This window comes from Macaca thibetana, chromosome 1 (genome assembly GCF_024542745.1).
Source record: "Macaca thibetana thibetana isolate TM-01 chromosome 1, ASM2454274v1, whole genome shotgun sequence".
NCBI classification, from domain to species: Eukaryota; Metazoa; Chordata; class Mammalia; order Primates; family Cercopithecidae; genus Macaca; species Macaca thibetana.
The window spans coordinates 29,945,378-29,964,929 of record NC_065578.1 but is presented as its reverse complement, the minus strand read 5'-3'; the positions used below and the strand labels follow the sequence as shown (position 1 = coordinate 29,964,929).

Here is a 19,552-nt window from a genome sequence, read left to right as displayed (position 1 = left end):
TGGCCAGGCGTGGTGGCACGTGCAGCTACTTGGAGGCTGAGGCAAGAGGATTGCTTGAGCCCAGGGGTTTGTGGCTATAGTGAGCCATGATTATGTCACTGCATTTAAGCCTGGGTGACAGACAGAGTAAGACTTCGACTATTCAAACAAACAAAAATACATGCAGTGAGGTTAAGTCAGATGGAATGGCAGTGGACTACTGTTTTTGGTTAATAAATCGAGATACCCTTAAGAGTTGTGTTCTGAGCATTTTGTCTTTATTTCCCCAGTTCCATGTCACAGCACCTACCTAATAATAGGTGCTCAAAAAACGTCTGTTGAATGAAATGAATTCTTTTGTTTTCAGTAGGGCGAAGAAGGGTAGAGAGAAGAAGCTAGCACAAGCAGTGCCTGATATGTTAAATATTGCAAAAGGTTTTAGATCAAGAAAATTCCAGAAACCCATTGAAGAGACAGTACATATTTAGTGGAACTATGAGATGTTTTCACAACCTTGGAAATAATTTAAAAGTAACTTTCTACTGTTTTACTTATTTTCCCACTCCTGGCTGCCCCTCTTGGGTGGACTGCCTCCTGTTGGAGGGAATACTGTGTGAGCACATCTTTAGTAAGACAGAAATGTGAAACCAACTTGGAGAAATCACAAGCACACTGTTACCAAATAGTCTTGACTGGCTCCCTTCCTGGAGGACAAATGTTTTGATAATGTCTGTCAGTAGATTCATTTCCCCTATTTCTTTTTAAGACTTGATATTTAGTAATACTGTTTCCTTTTTACCAGCATCACACTGAAGTTTTTCTTTAACTTTTGGGGGAAAAAAAAAAAAAGTATTTTTGAAATCTGTGCATGGTTACTTTTGACATTCATACTCCAAAAGCAGAGACTAAGACTAGAGAGCTAACAGGTGAAATTGGCCAGTACCTTCAAAGTATTCACTTTTTGTTTTATTTTAATCTAAAATTAGCCTCCTCATGTTTGAGGTGTAGAGAGTAGCCAAATCTCAGGATAAAATCTCTCCATCACCTAAGATAAGAGTAAGTCCAGTCATGACAGTGATTAAGCTGAGTTGGTAGAATGACATTATCTCCTAATGTCTGAAACAATCAGGTCTCTTTATGAGGACATCTGTAATTCAAGATCCATGGTGTCTGTTATACATCATCCAGCAATGTCAGCTGAGCTGTTGAAAAATCCTGTAGGAAGAGCAGGTAGGTTGAAGGTCCTATCCAGGGAGGTCCCTTCAGTAAGTGCTTTCAGTCTGATTTTAGCAATCATTGAAGTCTTCAGTGTGACTCCTTGGAAGGAGGCCCGTTTAGGTGAACCACAAATCAGGTTACTGGCATCCTTTTTCTTTGTTCCAATACTATTCATACTAAAATGTAATCTCCATCAGGGCAGGATTATGTATTGTTTCATTCACTAGTTGTATCCCTAGTTCCTTGCACAGTGCCTGGCAGGTATCATTTGTTTCATAAATATTTGTTGAATTAATGAGTGAATGACTGATTTTGTATTAATCATAAGACATTCTTAGTGTTGTTAAGGCCTTTGAGCTTTCTTTTCTTTAGAATTAAGAAGTATGCTAGGTGTGAGCTCATAATCCAAATTTTGTTAGTAGCTGCTGTTTTCTGCTGTTTTATTTTCAATATATAAAGAATAATATCCCAGAAAACTCTGGAGCTCCCGAAAGTTGGGCAGATGTCTAATTTACTCATTAGGCTAAGCTACTAGTTGAGGAAGTTATTCAATACCATTTTGGGAATGAGACAGCTCGGAGGATGAAGTGAACACTTTTCATATTCTTCTCCAAAATGTGAGTAGGTGAGGATTAATTCAGTTATTTGTGGGCTCTTGAAAGGAGATTCAGCACTAGGGGCAATGTGGCAAATCAGTTGTCTAATTTTTAACTTTGCCTTAGATCAGGCAAGACCTGTAGACCTGATAAGCTTTAGGGCTTTTGCATGCACATATATGAGATATCTGTATCTGTATCGATATCTATATAGATATCTCATATGTGTGTGTGTGTGTGTGTGAGAGAGAGAGTGTGTTTGTGGTTCAGGGGACATATAATCTGTGAAGTGGGCAGCTCATGGAACCAGGGCACAGCAAATTGAATTAAAGAAAGAGAGACAGGGAGAATAGAACTATGAAACATTTTAATCCCATGGGAATGAAGTAGAGTATGAGAACATTTGTTGTTGTTAAAGTATCATGCCTAAACAAGTGTTTATTAAAATTTTTAGTCAGAGGTTTTTAAATGATTTTGTAAGACAGTTTCCCTAACCACACCGTGTTTTTCCTCTTGCCTCAGCTGTTCCAAAGACCTAATGCGCTTGCTGTCCAGCAGTTGACAGCTGCTCAGCAGCAGCAGTATGCACTGGCAGCTGCTCATCAGCCGCACATCGGTAAGTCCTTAAGCCCATAGCTCTTTCATGATAGGTGTGGCCGCCATTTTAGGATAACTGGTTGCTGTGAAACCCAGTAATTTAAACTGATTCTAAAAGTTCAGACGAATCCCTCAGACAGAGTAAGTGGCCTCTTCCTTTTGTCCAGTTGTCTCTCTAGCCACATTAGTTTTGACATTGCTTATAGACCCACATCATAAGATTTCTTCAGTGTTCACCCATTGCCCTACCTCAGCTGTTTCAGGATTTAAAGTATTTATCACAATAGCGATTGGTGACTACCATTAGCTCTTTTGGTAAGATTTGGATGACATTGATTAAATAAGTTGTGGTTCTATAGACTATCAGCCTCTCATTTTATTAGCAAAACAGTATAAATCCATTTTCCAGTCAGTATGCATTGAAAAAATTTGAAAGTATTCTCGTATAATTACTGGTTTTAAAGTAGCTTTGCCCTTTTCCTGTAAGTTTAGTTAAAGTTTTGAGCGATGTTTTCATCGTACTGCCTAGATGTTTCTTCCCCCCTGGACCTTCTTAAGGTCTCTTAGAAATAGAGTGCATTAAGTGTAAACAAGTAGAAGTAGAATTTTTTTTTTAATATGTCAAAATGGCATGATTGAGTAGAAAGGAGATAGCTAATCTTGAATGTGATAGGCTATAGAAGAATATACTTACTTCCAACCTAAATAAATAAAGTCCAGGCATAAAGTCCTTGGGTCTGATAATGTATAGTTGTAGATGGTAATCTTTATAAATACCCATAGATTTTATTTCATGAAAACTGTTTGTAAAATTATTTTAAGTAGAAATACTTCATCCCATTTTAATATAAGTCTTTAAAATTGTTCTATTGTAGGCTGTTATAATTTTAATAATCTTTTAGAAAGTATGCTGAATTTAAAACTGTATATACAGTTTTAAGTATTTCTTTACCAAAGGTAAAATTTAACTCTATAAACATTTCATTATAATCTTTAGTATAGCAGTTATCTTTTTAAAATTTCTCTTTACCCTCAACCTGTCCCGTCTTCTCTTTTTTCATTTTTTTCCTTATCTACAGCCTGAAGTGAATAGCCAAACTGTGTAGGTATTTGATAGGGCTGCAGTTTTAGTCAAGTTTGTTTTTACTGACAGGTATGTTTTCAGCAGGTTTAGCTCCCGCTGCGTTTGTCCCCAATCCATACATCATCAGCGCTGCTCCCCCAGGGACGGACCCCTACACAGCTGGATTGGCTGCAGCAGCGACACTAGGTGAGACATTCTGCTGCATGAGGGATTTTCTCACCTGCTGAAAAGTCATTTGAGATGGGCTTGCATTCTTTATACTCTTTCCCAAATCTGTGTCTCCAGTGGAGATCATCCAGATTTTCAGTGCCATTTACCTACCAGCTTAATATCTCTCCATAGCAGTATCATAGGCCCCTCAGACTTGAAAATGTTCAAAGGCAAATTAATCACCTACCGCTTGCATATGTATTTTTGATCCATGGAGCCACCAGATGCTCATTTATATTTTGGGAATTTCTCCCCTTGCCTAGATCTCCTACCACCTCTAGTCTATCATACAGTTCAGGTACTTTTATTGGTCTCTAATGTGGAAATTTCTAATTTCCTTGCCTTTCTCACTTCCTTTTCCCCTCTAAATTGTTCAAGAAAATGATTTCAGACTTAGATCTTACCTCATCATCTTTCTGCTTAAACCTTTTATTGATTTCCCTTTTTTCTACCCTAATATGGCATACTACAGTTATTACCAAACATGGCTGATCATTACAACTTACTTGGAGTCAGGGTGGGGGTGGTGGTGTTTTGTTCCTTGAAATCAGTATTTTTAAGGAGCTTCCAGATAATTCTGTGGATTAACTAGGGTTGGGACCCAGAGCGTATAGGGCTCTATCACCATGCCTCATACAGGTCTCTACATGTGTACCACCCAGTTCCCTTCCTAGTTGACTGCCATTGGCTGACACCATACATTGTAGCAATACAGATCTGATTTTAGTTTGCTGAAGATACTGCATTGGTTTAGGCCCCTGTCATTGGACACTGTGGTCTTCTGTAGTAAGCTCTTTTTCCCATTGTTTGCCTGTGAAGTGCCCTAGCTGGCTACTTACTGCACTGTTTTTATTTGCTTGTGGGATGTATACATGAGTTTTTTTTCCTCTCTTTCTCTCTCTCTCTCTCTTTTTTTTTTTTTTTTTTTTGAGACAGGATCTCACTCTGTTGCCGAGGATGGAATGCAGTGGTGTGAATACAGTTCACTGTAACCTTGAATTCCTGGGCTCACTGGATCCTCCTGCCTCAGCCTCCTGAGTAGCTAGGGGTACTAGTGTGCACCACCACACTTAGCTAATTGTTAAATTTTTTGTAGAGATGGGGTGGTCTCGCCAGTGTTGCCTGGGCTGGTGTTGTGTCAAACTGCTGGGCTCAAGCAATCCTCCTCCCTTGGCCTCTCAAAGTACTGGCATTCCAGGTGTGAACCACTGTGCCCAGCCTATGAGTGTTTTTTCTTTCCCTTGAGACTAGATGTTTAAAAGACAGGCATCTTTGTTATTTGACTCTGTGTTGCAGTTACCGTCACCATAGTGGGGCCATAAATGTATGATGGATTGAATTCAGCATTAGAACAAACACAGTGTCTTCCAGTTTAGATATTTGTTGGGGGAAGATCCCTCCAAGTCAGGTTAACCATGACTAAATATTGCTTTGAAATTTTATTTCTTATTATGTAGCATATAATTTGCAATTATGAACTTAAATGTAGCCTAGCATTTCTTAGATTTTTTAAAAAATTGTTTACATTTTGGCATGGTTATGATAGGAACATAGTTAACATAGGGTCATCTGTCTGTCCGTGGTCACCCCCTTTTTGGGGAAAACGAAAGCTCTTCGTAGGAGAATGATCTGTGCTAACCATCATTAATATTTATTAATACATAACTTTTCTCAGGCATTGTCCTGAATGCTTTTCTTTCATATGATTTGTCAGATGATGATTTTAGAGATTAGAAATTTGTGGATCAGACAGCTGCCTTTTTAGTTATGTTTTTTTGTTTTCTGTTTTTTTGTTTTGTTTTTTTTTTTGGGGGGACTGAGTCTTGCTTTTGTTCAGTGGTGCAATCTCGGCTCACTGCAATCTCTGCCTCTTGGGTTCAAGTGATTCTCCCACCTCAACCTCCTGAATAGCTGGAACTACAGGTGCCCGCCACCATGCCTGGCTAATTTTTGTATTTTTAGTAGAGATGGGGTTTCGCCATGTTGGCCAGGCTGGTCTCAAACTCCTGACTTCAAGTGATCCACCCGCCTTGGCCTCCCAGAGTGCTGGGATTACAGGTGTGAGCCACTGTGCCCAACCTAGAGAGCTGTCTCATTTGAAGTCACACAATTTAAATGTTGTAGAGTTGGAGTTTGAACCAGGTTTAACTTCAAAGCCCATGCCTATGCTTCACTATAGTATATAGAATGCCTGTGCTGTCTTGAATTGTCTTTTCTGTACTTTCTTTAGAATTCTTTTCCTCTACTAATTTATGTTATTTGAAACAAAGAACTGATCTTAGGGTTGACACTGCTGCTGTCACTGAGATGGTATTTTGGTGGTGAGAATCTTGTTTTTTGTATTTGTCAGTTGAGCCAGGGTGAAAATGAGTTAATACTTTCACAAATAACAGGAAATGTTAACTGTTCAAACTATGAATATGTGTATTCTTAGAGGGTGCCTGATGTGCCAAGCTCAGTTGATTTGCCCTGGGATGTTTTCCTAAATTTAACCTTAGGCCATGTGACCACAGTATAGTAGTAGAAATGCCAGTTGAGAAAATTTAGAGAATAATGCAAATGTTAATGGTAATAGCAGTCCTCGCCCAGTAAAGGTTCTCTTTTGTTGGCTTTTGGGAGAGTGTTGGGACTATCATTGCAGGTTGCAACCACTCGTTCAAGGTAGACACGGCTGTACCCCCAACATCTATTACAGGTTGAGCATCCCTAATCTGAAAATTAAAAATCTTTTTGAATACTAACATGACACCACAAGTGGAAAATTCCACACTTGACCTTGACCTCATGTAATGGGTCATAGTCAAAACCACAGGCACGTAACACACAGTTCATTTATTCAGCATCCCCAACGGAAAAGTAGAATTACTCCCAGGCTATGTGTATAAGGCATATATGAAACATAAATGAACTTTGTGTTTAGACTTGGGTCACATCCCCAAGGTAACTCTTGCATACACAAATAGTCTACAGTCTGAAATCTGTAACACTTCTGGTCCCAAGCACTTTGGTTAAGGAACACTCTACCTGTTTACCCATTTTTACAGGTGAGGAAACTAAGGTACACTTAGGGTCTTTTTTTGTGTTTTTTCTTATTTTTTTCTTTAACTGCCCAAGACCACCCTGCTTTATAAACACTTATGAGATGAGTATGAGGCTCTATCACTCTTTTTTTTTTTTTTTTTTAACTTGAATACATGGCTTTTAGGCCGTTCAGTTTCTGACAAATTAAAAATGTTTTAACCTCTTTCCTTATTATAGTAAAATACTTCATACTGTAACAGCTTTTCTTAGCAGCACCTTTATTCTGTGCCCAGCTATAGTGTTTCAGTGTGCACCCTTGCTTGTAAACGGAGCTTCTTAATCTTTTCTAAGCCCACAGGTATAGAAAACACCAAATTAGAAATATCAAAACATATTTATATTGGGCAATGGTACAGTTTGACTTATTTGTGTTTTAGAAGCTTAAAATGGGGGAAACAAGAATATGTATCTATTTATTTTGGCTTAATGAAGTATGTGTTTCTCCAGAATTAGCTGTTGCATCAGAGTAGCTGTAATATTTGAAACAGCTCTTTAGAACTTCAGTGTAAGGCTTGGTTATTGTTAATGAATCAAGTTGGAAGTATTTAACTCTGTGCTTTAAGGAAGTTCAACTTGGAGATACGTTTCAGCAGATTTGAAGAATTGGCTTTGAGCCCATTTCTTGGTTAGCAAATGTGTCTTTGGTGTTTCTTGCCACCAGCTTCGTCATAGAATTCTATGATTAGATTTCTGCCACACTTAAGTTGTTATCTGCATAACTTTGTTACATCTCTGTTGTCTACTGTATGTGGCCAACTGCAACTGTACTTTGTTGCCAAAGAAAATGAACAGATAATTTGGATTAAAGCAGAATGCTTTTTTTTTTTTTTTTTTTTTTTTTAAGAGACATACTCTTTGCTCTGTTGCCCAGGCTGGAGTGCAGTGGTGCAATCTTGGCTCACTTCAACCTCTGCCTCCTGGGTTCAAGCAGTTCTCCTGTCTCAGCCTTCCCAGTAGCTGGGATTACAGGCATCTACCACCACGTCCAGCTAATTTTTTGTATTTTTTGTATTTTTTTTTTTTTTAGTAGAGATGGGGTTTCACCAGGTCTCGAACTCCTGACCTCAAAGTGATCCTCCCACATTGGCCTCCCATAGTGCTGGGGTTACAGAGAATGCTTAATTTTGTTTAAGGTTCTTAGCAGGTCTGTAACAAGTCAAGGTGTTGTATTTTTTGTTTCTGTTTGTGTTCAATGTTGACTTAAATTTAAAATTTCACAGCAATGTCTGAATGTAGTTGTGTTGAATGCCTTTGTGACTTTAAAAGTAGAAATAGGGGCCAGGCCTGGTGGCTCAAGCCTATAGTCCCAGCAATATGGGAGGCCAAGGCGGGTGGATCACTTGAGCCCAGGAGTTTGACACCAGCCTGGGCAACATAGACCTCTACCAAAAAAAAAAAAGAAAAAAATTAGCCAGGTATGGTAGCATGCGTCTGTAATCCCAGGTATTAGGGAGGCTGAAGTGGGAGGATCGCTTAAGCCCAGGAGGTTGAGGTTGCAGTGAGCTGAGATTGCTTCATTGCATTCCAACCTGCGTGACAGACAGAGACCCTGTCTCAAAAAAAAGAAAAAAAAAACTTTGAAGTTGCAGTGGAGGTTCAGTTGAGTGTCTGGGTTTTGTTGGCAGACTGATAGATGTTCATTTTTCTAGAGTTAATGAAACACCAGCACTCTATTAAATCACCTTAGGTGCCATTCTTACCGTTGAACCTGGGATACAACCTAGTCTTTTGTTCTATTCCATCACTTTAAGCACACAGACCCTCCATTTACTCCCTTCTACCAACAGATATTGTCTCTGTCTATCCTACATCCTCCATCTGTTCTTAAATCGAACCCCTTCTATCAGTGATTCCCCCTTTTAATTTTCTGATGTTTCATTCCTCATTGCTTCTTCCTCTAGGCCTGGATTATATTAGAAGACTGGTGTAAGGATCTCATCTAATGTTTACTGTTCTTTAAAAAGAGTTAATGATTAGCTAGCATAAATCAATATATACTTTTAAGTTAATATTTTACAGTAGGATCTGTTGAGTCAGATGTAATCTTTGGAAAGCCTGAGATGAGCCTCAGTAGTTCAGACTTTCTTTACCTTTCCTTTGCTATTTTTAGGCCCAGCTGTGGTCCCTCACCAGTATTATGGAGTTACTCCCTGGGGAGTCTACCCTGCCAGTCTTTTCCAGCAGCAAGCTGCTGCTGCCGCCGCCGCAACTAATTCAGCTAATCAACAGACCACCCCACAGGCTCAGCAAGGACAGCAGCAGGTAAATGTAGACAAAATTTACCTCTTCTAAGTGGGAATTGTAGTATTGTGGGTAATTAATAGGTGATATTGCGCCTAATAGAAAAGCACTGTGAATGCATGAATTTCCTCTTGTGTGTGTGTATGTGTCTGAGTTCAGGCTCAGATTTAACGACTCTTATGGAATGTCTTTTATATGTTAGACACTGTTGTACCTAGGTGGGGTAATGATACTCATCAATTCACCTACAGGGAAATTGCTTAGCTGCAAGTGGCAAAGTGGATCTTCAAAGTTATAGTAAAATTTTGTTCTGCCATACTGTAGTGGCTTGCCAAGCACCACTTTCAGATCATTTCAGGGTTTTTCAAGGGGCTTGACACCAAAGCAGGGGTACTAGATTTTTAGACTGCTTATTTATAGTACTTATTGGATTAGATGTAAATCTTAAACCTGTCATATCTGTGTTAGCTTTTTATTTGAGTTGAGAAAGGACAGTAAACTGCAAAACTACATCTTTCTTTCTTTCTTTTTTTTTTTTTTTTACACAGGTCATTTCCTCCTTGATTGCTAGAATAACACCTCTTTTTTTTTTTTTTTTTTTTTTTTTTTTGAGAGAGAGTCTCACTCTGTTGCCCAGGCTAGAATGCTGTGGTGCAATCTCGGCTCACTGCAGTCTCCGCATCTTGGCTTTAAGCAATTCTCTTGCCTTCACCTCCTGAGTAACTGGGATTATAGGCGCACTCCACCATGCCCAGCTAATTTTCTTTTTAGTAGAGACGGGATTTCACCATGTTGGTCAGGCTGGTCTCAAACTCCTGACCTCATGATCCACCCGCCTGGGCCTCCCAAAGTGCTGGGATTGCATGCGTGAGCCACCACGCCTGGCCAATAACACCTCTTTATTGATAGAAACTGTGGTAAACTAGAAAACTTGAAACAAAAAAATTACCTTAAATCCTTATGTCAAAAAACCACTGCTAATATGTTTGGTATCTGTTATTTTAGCCTTACTATTTAATATTTTACAAAATTGTCATTCTGTCCACGTGGTTTTCCATTCTGATTTCATACTTTACTATGTTATTTTGTGTTCTTTTAAATGACATTTTTACTAGGTACATTTAAATCCATCAAAGGATACTTTAGTCTGTTATATTTGATATTTCATTTATATCAGTATTTTGGTGTTTTAAATGAGACTGATTAACGTCCTTTACATAAGTTTATCCTTGGAAAAAATTCCTAGTAATGGAATTTTTCTGGAGCAAATGAAATCACCTTTTAGGCTTCGATATGCATTGTCAGATAAAAGCTGTCATTTGAGACAAAACACCCTGCTGATATATGAATATATTATATGATCCAAACAAGAATTTTTTGCTTGACATCAGTCTTACTCAGTGGGTGTATGTTTTTTTTTTTTTTTTTTTTTTTTTTTTTTTTTTTTTTTAGATTCCACACAATTATAGAAAGAAAGAAGAACAGGTCTTGAAATTCTGCCTGTTATTTGGACACTATGAAATTATTTTCTTGGCAGCAGATGCCATTCTCATACCATATATAAGGAAATTCAGTAAAGAATTTGTTGGCAGAATGAGTGATCTGTTAAAATAAATTTCTTTTGAGACGGAGTTTTGCTTTTGTCACCCAGGCTGGAGTGCAGTGGTGCCATCTTGGCTCACTGCAACCTCTGCCTCCAAGGTTCAGACGATTCTCCTGCCTCAACCTCCCAAGTAGCTGGGATTACAGGCATGCGCCACCACGCCTGGCTAATTTTTGTATTTTTGGTAGAGGCGGAGTTTCACCACATTGGCCAGGCTGGTCTCGAACTCCTGACCTCAGGTGACTACCCGTCTTAGCCTCCTGGAGTGCTGGGATTACAGGCATGAGCCACCACGCCTGGCCACATTTCTTTTTTTGTTTTATTTTTTTTCAGATGGAGTCTAGTTCTATTGCCCAGGCTGGAGTGCGCTGAGCTCTCAGCTCACCACAACCTCCGCCTTCTGGGTTCACGTGATTCTCCTGCCTCAGCCTCCTGAGTAGCTGGGATTAGAGGTGTGTGCTGCCACACCTGGCTAATTTTTGTATTTTAGTAGAGATGGGATTTCACCATGTTGGCCAGGCTGGTCTCGAACTCCTGACCTTCAGTGATCCACCCACCTCGGCCTCTCAAAGTGCTGGGATTACAGGCACGAGTCACTGTGCCTGGCCTATTAAATAAGTTTCTTTCTTTCTTTTTTTTTTTTTTTTTGAGACGTAATCTTGCTCTGTCATCCAAGCTGGAGTGCAGTAGTGCCATGTTTGCTCACTGCAACCTCTGCCTCCCAGGTTTAAGTGATTCTCCTGCCTCAACCTCCCTAGTATCTGGGATTACAGGCACGTGCCACCACGCCTGGCTAGTTTTTGTATTTTTAGTAGTGACGGGGTTTTACCATGTTGTCCAGGCTGATATCAAACTCCTGACCTTAAGTGTTGGCCTCCCAGAGTGCTGGGATTACAAGTGTGAGCCATGGCACCTAGCAAATAAATTTCTTAATAACTGCTTTTTGTGGATAAGTCTGTATTTCTTTGTGTGATCATCTTTTTGTTTAAATGGCTGCCAAATTATTATGCATTTGGAAGACTAAAGTAATTACCATGTTTTAAAATTAGCTCTAATACAGTGAACAAGAATAATACTAATAACTGCTGTTGATTGAAAGCTTTCTGTGCAGAATTAAGTGTTCTACATGTAATTTCTGTTTCTCTTACTAATTATGATAGATGTACAACTTCTCGTTTTATGAAATAGAATTTCATAATTGAGAGGAAACCGATTGAAGAAATATAATTTGTGTGCCCAGAGTCACACAAGTACAAAGTTGTTAAGATTTGAATATAAGCCCATGTCTTGATAACTTGTTTCCTGACCATATTGTGATGTCTTGACTTAAAGAAAATCTGAGATCTTGTGCTTCTTCTATCGTTAACTAGCTACAACTAGGGCAAGTTGGGTGGGTTCTCTAAATGCATATATTTTTGTTATAAAATGGACATAATAATCATTAACTTTTCAGTTTTCTGTCAGGCCCTTCAGGTTCTGTCAAACCCTACTAAGGAGAAGTTTTTAGCATTAGTTTTTAATTAGCAGCCATTGTTTCGAAAATATGATTTTCTTGGTAAACTGCCTTGTCATAGTAATTAAAATGAGAGGTTCTTTTTAAACTTTGCTGTTGGCCTTGTATTTTATCAGAAAGTATATGTTGCATTCTAGGCAAGCTAACTGTTCTAGGATAGTTTTTATAAATTCAGTCATTTTGTAGATTTTGTTAGACTTTAAAACGTTACTTGTGAAACTGTACATTTTGTTTCCATAAAATCATCGATTTGACAGCTATTGATGAAATGAAAATATATGAATATTGGCAGGTAACTGAAGGACTTTTATGTATAGTTAGGGGTACTGGACAGATTTCTAGAGAGTGAACAAAAAGCTAACACTGTTTTCCTTATTACAAGACTCATCAATAGTCTTAGACTACTTCTTTCTTTAGGTACCTTGTCCACTCCATCACTCCTGTCCTTTCAAAGAACACCTAATCAAACATAAACCTACTTCTTTATATTTTATGAAAGCAGTGCTTTCATTGTTTTTTAAAATCTTCAGCAATTTTGAACTATTAACATTTGCCGTATTTCTGTGCTTGCTGTTTACTTATCCTAGAGTGAGATCTCTTTTGAGTTACTGGGTATGTAAATTCTAAGTATTTGGCAAAACTCACCTGTACAGTCCCCAGACTCTTCTATCTATGTAGCTTGAAACACACTGTCTCTTATAAAGTTGGTTAGGTTCTTTAGGTCAGAAACAAATTATATAATATCTTGATAATAGTGATTTGCTATTGGTTATTGATTATCTCCTAGGTATCAGTGTGGCTTAAAGACATTATTTCAGATATTTCCAGCAAATCTGCAAGATCATTTGTTAATTCTTACTTATTACTGATATAGAAGTAAAAGATTGGGCAAATTAAGTGTCCATCCATCTCTTCTTGCCAGTGTGGACAGTGTTGGTCACCTTATACCCACTTAACAAATATTTAATTGGTTATTAGTGTTGTTTCTCTTTTTACTTTTTTTTTTTTTTTTTTTTTTTTTTTACCAATGGTACCAATAATAATTTGCACCCATTTTCTTGACCATATGTCTAACTTTTATAAATAACACAGTGAAATTGAAAGTGGTCTGATAAGAACTGTGCACTTGACAATATGACAAAACACATTGTTAGGAACTTTAGTAATTTTAGCCTTGGTTTGTGGGTTTTGCATTTTTGCTTTCTGGAGTGTGTAGATCTTGTGAGATAGATTCTTCACATCATTCAGAATAATAATGATTGCTAGCATTTTGATATCTATGTTTTATTAATAAAAAGTAGATCTTTGACTGGGCTCAGTGGCTTCACACTTGTAATCTCAACACTTTGGAGGCCAAGGCAGGTGGATTGCTTGCACCCAGGAGTTAGAGATTAGTCTGAACAATATGGTGAGACCCTGTCTCTACAAAAAAATAGAAAAATTAGCTAGGTGTGGTGGTGCACACCTGTAGTACCAGCTACTCAGGAGAGGTGAGAGCATCTCTTGAGCCTGGGAGGCAGAGGTTACTGTGAGGTCCTGTGAGCTGAGACGGTGTCACACTGCACTCCAGCCTGAGCAGCAGAGCATGGCCCTGTCTCTTCCCTGCCCCAACCCTCACCCCAAAAAGGTAGATCCTTTATCACAGTGGCATAACTGGTATTCTGCACTGAACTTGACTAATGCGTATGTTTGTGGAATTTGTGAGAGGGAAATAGAAATAGTCAGGTGAGAGCCCTACCAAATCGAATCTGGTGAACTCATTTGGGGCCATGTGGACCTTAATAAATAGATTAGCGTTAAAGAGGAAATATTCTCATTCCATCTTTTGTGTGCATGTGAGACTTAGTTAACTTTAAATATGTGGGTAAATTACCCCTGTTCATCCTGTCTGGAACCCCTTCCCCCCACCATTAATACTCTTTTTTTCTTTTTTTGTTTTTTGAGATAGAGTTTTGCTCTTTCCCCCAGGCTAGAGCGAAGTGGCTTGATCTCAGCTCACTGCAACCTCCGCCTCCCAGGTTCAAGTGATTCTCCTGCATCAGCCTCTCCAGTAGTTGGGATTATAGGCGCCTGCCACCACGCCTGGCTAATTTTTGTATTTTTAGTAGAGACGGGGCTTTGCCATATTGGCCAGACTGGTCTCGAACTCCTGACCTCCGGTGATCCACCTGCCTTGGCCTCCCAAAGTCCTAGGGTTACAGGCGTGAGCCACCATGACTGGCCTGTTACATTTTTTTTTCTTCACCCACTTTTTGTCAGAGCACTGACATTATATAGTATGGTTTATTGTCTATCTCATTCATTAAAATAAAAGCTCCATAAGGACAGGGGCTTTGTCGGTCTTGTTGATTGCTCTGTCTCACTTGCCCATTTGCCACTTCGTAGGCATTAAATATTTGATAACATTACCACTTGCTGATGCCAGATGTTTCAAATTCATCTTTTAACTTAATTATCACAAGAACTTTATGAGGCAGATGAGATAAAATGTTTGAATGAATGAATCACTTTTTTGTGCTTTTTGCTGCTTATAAAGGTAATGTGTTTAAAGTAAGAATGGTAGACTGAAATTCCACTATATGAAATGTTATTAATTGAATTTATACCCTAACAGCTGTGACATATAAAAACCATTATAGGGAAAATGTTTTACAATTAAGTTTTAAAAGTTGATCCAACCTGAGCATGTGGTAGGTCTTCTCCAATGAAAAGAAAGTGGTTATTTCTGTCTTCCCTTCCCAGGTTCTCCGTGGAGGAGCCAGCCAACGTCCTTTGACCCCAAACCAGAACCAGCAGGGACAGCAAACAGATCCCCTTGTGGCAGCTGCAGCAGTGAATTCTGCCCTTGCATTTGGACAAGGTCTGGCAGCAGGCATGCCAGGTGCGGCTGCATTGTTATTCCTAATACTTTGGCAGGGAAAAAGGCTGCACGTTTGAGGTGATTACAGAGGGGAATGAGCAGTGCTTTCACCTTGCTTAGGCTTGTCATGATTTGGGGACTGGCAAGGATGATATACACTTGCCCTCACTTAGACTATAGTTCACTGATGAGAGCATTGTTCTGAGCCAGTCTTAAGTCATATTGGAGGTATCTAAATGTCCATGCAGCTTGGAATATATGGTTTTTTCCTTGGTGGGTTATCTGTTTTCTGTCTCAGAATTAGTGGTAGATGGAGTGGCCAAGCTAGTTTACAAGGCTTAGTCTTTATGTTGATGTTTTTGAACAACATGATTAGCGAGAAATTTCTGGTACACCTTGATAGGGTCATCTCTTACATTTTTAAGGTTTCTCTTAAACCAATAGTAGGGGTTCTTTTTAGCTGCCTACCTCTGAGATATGTGTTTATATAGACATATCTTGAATATATGTTGTGTTTGGTTCACTGTCAGCTGGGTTTGGTGCTTTGCATGGGATTAAATGTAGTTTCATGTTCTACATATGAAACAAGTCTTTGAGAGATGTCAGCGTATTTTTATGGACCTTTACTGATCATAGAGCATAGCCAATTTAACTGAGCCATTTATGAATTCAATAAATAACTTTAACCTGTTTCATTTGTTTTTTAGTTGCTAAGCCTTTGTGTGTTCTTAGGAAGTCACCTGCAGTTTTTCATATGGCTTAAACTGGGATGTGGAGATTCTATTTCACATAATATTGAAAGATCATGTTATTTAAAGCCTGTCTAGGTTTTTCCTGCTATTTTGCGGGATATTTGTTCTTAGATTATTATGTAGTATGAAAGTACTATGATTTTTATAATCATTTGTAGCCTCTTTTATTTGTTTATTCAACTATTTAAGTGATGGAACCAGTATATAAGTCTAGGTCAATTCAACCCCAAAGCTGAGTTTTTGATTATTGACAATATGTTGGTGCCCAGGAGATACTTGTTTGTTTAACATACACATTTCTCTGTTGGTTTGATATTCGTAGGTTATCCGGTGTTGGCTCCTGCTGCTTACTATGACCAAACTGGTGCCCTTGTAGTGAATGCAGGTGCGAGAAATGGTCTTGGAGCTCCTGTTCGACTTGTAGCTCCTGCCCCAGTCATCATTAGTTCCTCAGCTGCACAAGCAGGTGAGCGCACATCTGAGTGGACTCCTGCCAGAGATCTAAAAGTGGCGACTGATAGTGATATTCTTAAAGTATGTTGAAATACACTTTTGGCAATTCTCAGTATATCAGTTTTACCCTGTAATGTTTCAAAAAGAGATCAGAAGCAATAAGTGACCTTGGTGGATTCTCCTTTTTGTTGGGAGGGGTGGCATGTGCCAGCTGGTTAGAAGCAAAGTCTGGTTCCACTGAGAACATAGAAGTTGCATTACTCACACAAAATGGCTTTGTTGGCAGAAATCCAAGGCTGATTTCACAGAAATCCAAGTCATTATTTTAAGATAATTTTAGAGGAGGGGTTGTTTTTTGCCATAGGGGCAGGAATGGAGGAAGTGGGAAACAGTAGTGAGAAGTGACAGAATAATACATTTTGTTGGGAGGAGTAATAGTTTTTTACTTTAAGTGTTTATATGTTTTGTTTTGTTTTTTTTAATTAGGAACAATAACAGGAACATCTAGAAGACAGCAGTGTGCTAAAATAGGAACTTGAAGGATGTATATGCATTACATGGTTCTAGAAGAAACCCTCAACATAGATATTTATGGAATTTAAGATTTTAGGAAGTAATTGTATTTGATGGATACGTTGGATGTTTATACCCCTTTTAATCTGTAGTCTCTTTAAAGCTACCAGCATAGTGAACTTCTTCTAGTGGTATTTTGAGTTCAAATTGAAAGTAGAAACAGAAAATAGCAGCTTCATATGAAGGGATCAAAGACAGATTTGTATGGTTTGTGTCTGTTTTGAAAAGATAGGCAGCATTAAAAGGTTTTCTGAAAAAAGATAAAAATGTAGTTTGGAAATGTGGCCAGTCCCTTTCATAGCCAAACGGTTTGCTTTCTTCTTCATAGCTGTTGCAGCAGCCGCAGCTTCAGCAAATGGAGCAGCTGGTGGTCTTGCTGGAACAACAAATGGACCATTTCGCCCTTTAGGAACACAGCAGCCTCAGCCCCAGCCTCAGCAGCAGCCCAATAACAACCTGGCATCCAGTTCTTTCTACGGCAACAACTCTCTGAACAGCAATTCACAGAGCAGCTCCCTCTTCTCCCAGGGCTCTGCCCAGCCTGCCAACACATCCTTGGGATTCGGAAGTAGCAGTTCTCTCGGCGCCACCCTGGGATCCGCCCTTGGAGGGTTTGGAACAGCAGGTAGAAATTAGACTGATATGCTCTTAAGACTGAATTTTAATTATTTTTACAATCCTTCTGGAATACTGGCAATGCATGGAACCACAGGCAGATCTGGACCAAGCCTTGTGGGAATCCAGCCATCCCACATAATCTGTGAGATGATAGACTATTGAAATCAAGTTATACAGATGGGACCTATTTCGATCCATGCTCATGTGGCTACTTACTTAATCAGTTTCTTCCAGGGATTTGAAATCTAGGGAAGATTTTTGCTATGATTGGGAAAAATATGGAGGGAACTATAGAAATTGATATCAAAAACTGAGGGAGGAGGACTTACTAAAGATAGCAGAGCTGAAATACTCTACAATTGAGACTGAGCTGAGTTCTTGGCCTGCAGGCCTTAAAGAGTTATAAGTTTTCTTCAGTCTTCTGAGTAGAATATAAGGTAGACGTGTGGAAAATTAGGAGGAAGGATATTAGACCAAGATATTTTTAATGTTGTGATGAAAAAAGCAGGAGTGTAGTATGGTGAATAATGGGATAATTGCAGAGATTATAAAAAACAAAAGTGATCCCTAAATAGAAGGGCATGTGTGAAAGAAATTATCTTAATTGGAATTGAGAGCAGCGTTGACTCTAGATTGAACCCACTGAGAAAACAGGCTTTCAATATAGAAGTCTTGTGTAGTGGGGCAGTAGCCCATTTACAAATCTTTTTTCTGTATCCCATTTTTCTACTTGAACCTGTTCAATTGATGAAAGGCATTCTTCTAGTCCATTTTCTTCCACCTTTTCCATAGCTCATGTGGCCGTCAGAGCTTTTTAACCCTCCCTTATCCTATAATATACAACACCCCATAGGAAGGTAAATTTGGCATACGTTTGATGGTCATGTTAACCTGAGCCATGTCCTCTTTATTACTTATCTGCCCCTAGTACTGCTACATTAACAGTTAGGCTGTCTCTGCTGACAAATTTGCGGTGGTAAGGAGTCTGGATCAAAGTGTTAGGAACAGGTCACTGGGCTTGTTCTTCGAAGAACAGGCCTGTTCTTATCTGCATTGTTTTAATTCCATTTTAGTTGCAAACTCCAACACTGGCAGTGGCTCCCGCCGTGACTCCCTGACTGGCAGCAGTGACCTTTATAAGAGGACATCGAGCAGCTTGACCCCCATTGGACACAGTTTTTATAACGGCCTTAGCTTTTCCTCCTCTCCTGGACCCGTGGGCATGCCTCTCCCTAGTCAGGGACCAGGACATTCACAGACACCACCTCCTTCCCTCTCTTCACATGGATCCTCTTCAAGCTTAAACCTGGGTAAGAACCATTACTCTAACACCACCTTGAACTCTAGAACTCTCTTGCCACCGATGACATTACAAGAACTTTGCATAAGCAAAGGACAGTCCCTTTATACTAGAAGTGTCCTGGGTATTCTGTGCCTTCCGTAAATACCTCATGTTATTCAGGCTGTACCTATAGATAGTGTAGCAGTTTTGGCTTTACTATAGTTGGGTACATTCCCTGTATATTCAGTTAGCTTTAGTGTGAACATTTGATTCTTTGGCTACCTGTGAGAGTATTTCCATGTAAACAATATAAACACAGGTTCATTTCAGTGAAGCTAGGAAACACAGAGACAGAATTTAATCACCTAGTATCACCACCTGCAATACCACCACAATTAATATTTTGCCTTATTTCTTTTCAAAGTTTCCCCTCTGCTATATGTACATATAATATCTTGCTTTTTCACAAAAAGCATTTGATTTTTAAAATTTTGCCATATTTTAAAATATTTGTAAATATAAACTCTCAAATTATACAGTATGCTAATGAGGAAATGTATATTTCCCTGTTAAATATTTAGGTTGTTTTAATGCATGGGATTTTAAAATATTACCATCTAGAGTCTAGAAAATAGGGAAAGAAAAAGAGGATCCCAAGCAGCAGGCTATAAGAATGAAAAGAAAATTATATTACTTTTTTTTTTTTTTTTTTTTTTTTTGGGGGGGAGTGGCAAATCTCTAAATCTTTCAGGACACGGGAGATATTTTCTTATCTCAAACATGGTGCATACTTCTCTCCCACAGTTATGTATTAAGTTTGAAGTACTGATTTATTTGCTAGATGGGGAAAATTGAGTCCTAGATGTAGAGTCACCATATAATGTATCATGCT

At 38.9% G+C, this 19,552-nt stretch overlaps 2 protein-coding genes and 1 non-coding gene across 24 annotated transcripts in view; 2 read left to right on the top strand and 1 right to left on the bottom strand.

The window, feature by feature from the left end:
* Positions 1 to 19,552, bottom strand: part of ZCCHC17 (zinc finger CCHC-type containing 17) — a 1,254,002-nt gene that overhangs the window by 387,707 nt on the left and 846,743 nt on the right. The gene's annotated exons all lie outside the window — the stretch shown is intronic.
* PUM1 (pumilio RNA binding family member 1) overlaps positions 1 to 19,552 on the top strand; it is a 137,666-nt gene that overhangs the window by 84,624 nt on the left and 33,490 nt on the right. For 4 of the 13 annotated variants that reach the window (XM_050794607.1, XM_050794593.1, XM_050794528.1 and 1 more), the window contains 7 exons: positions 2,316 to 2,409; positions 3,544 to 3,660; positions 8,876 to 9,027; positions 14,865 to 15,003; positions 16,057 to 16,200; positions 17,089 to 17,385; positions 18,452 to 18,688. In XM_050794607.1, the coding sequence (XP_050650564.1) occupies positions 2,316 to 2,409; positions 3,544 to 3,660; positions 8,876 to 9,027; positions 14,865 to 15,003; positions 16,057 to 16,200; positions 17,089 to 17,385; positions 18,452 to 18,688 (1,180 nt within the window). The remainder of the gene's footprint in view (positions 1 to 2,315; positions 2,410 to 3,543; positions 3,661 to 8,875; positions 9,028 to 14,864; positions 15,004 to 16,056; positions 16,201 to 17,088; positions 17,386 to 18,451; positions 18,689 to 19,552) is intronic. The other 9 variants (XM_050794600.1, XM_050794556.1, XM_050794546.1 and 6 more) reach the window with 5 other exon arrangements.
* Positions 15,121 to 15,193, top strand: LOC126945233 (small nucleolar RNA SNORD103/SNORD85). The gene has a single exon (XR_007722372.1). It is a non-coding gene; the product is annotated as a small nucleolar RNA SNORD103/SNORD85 (small nucleolar RNA).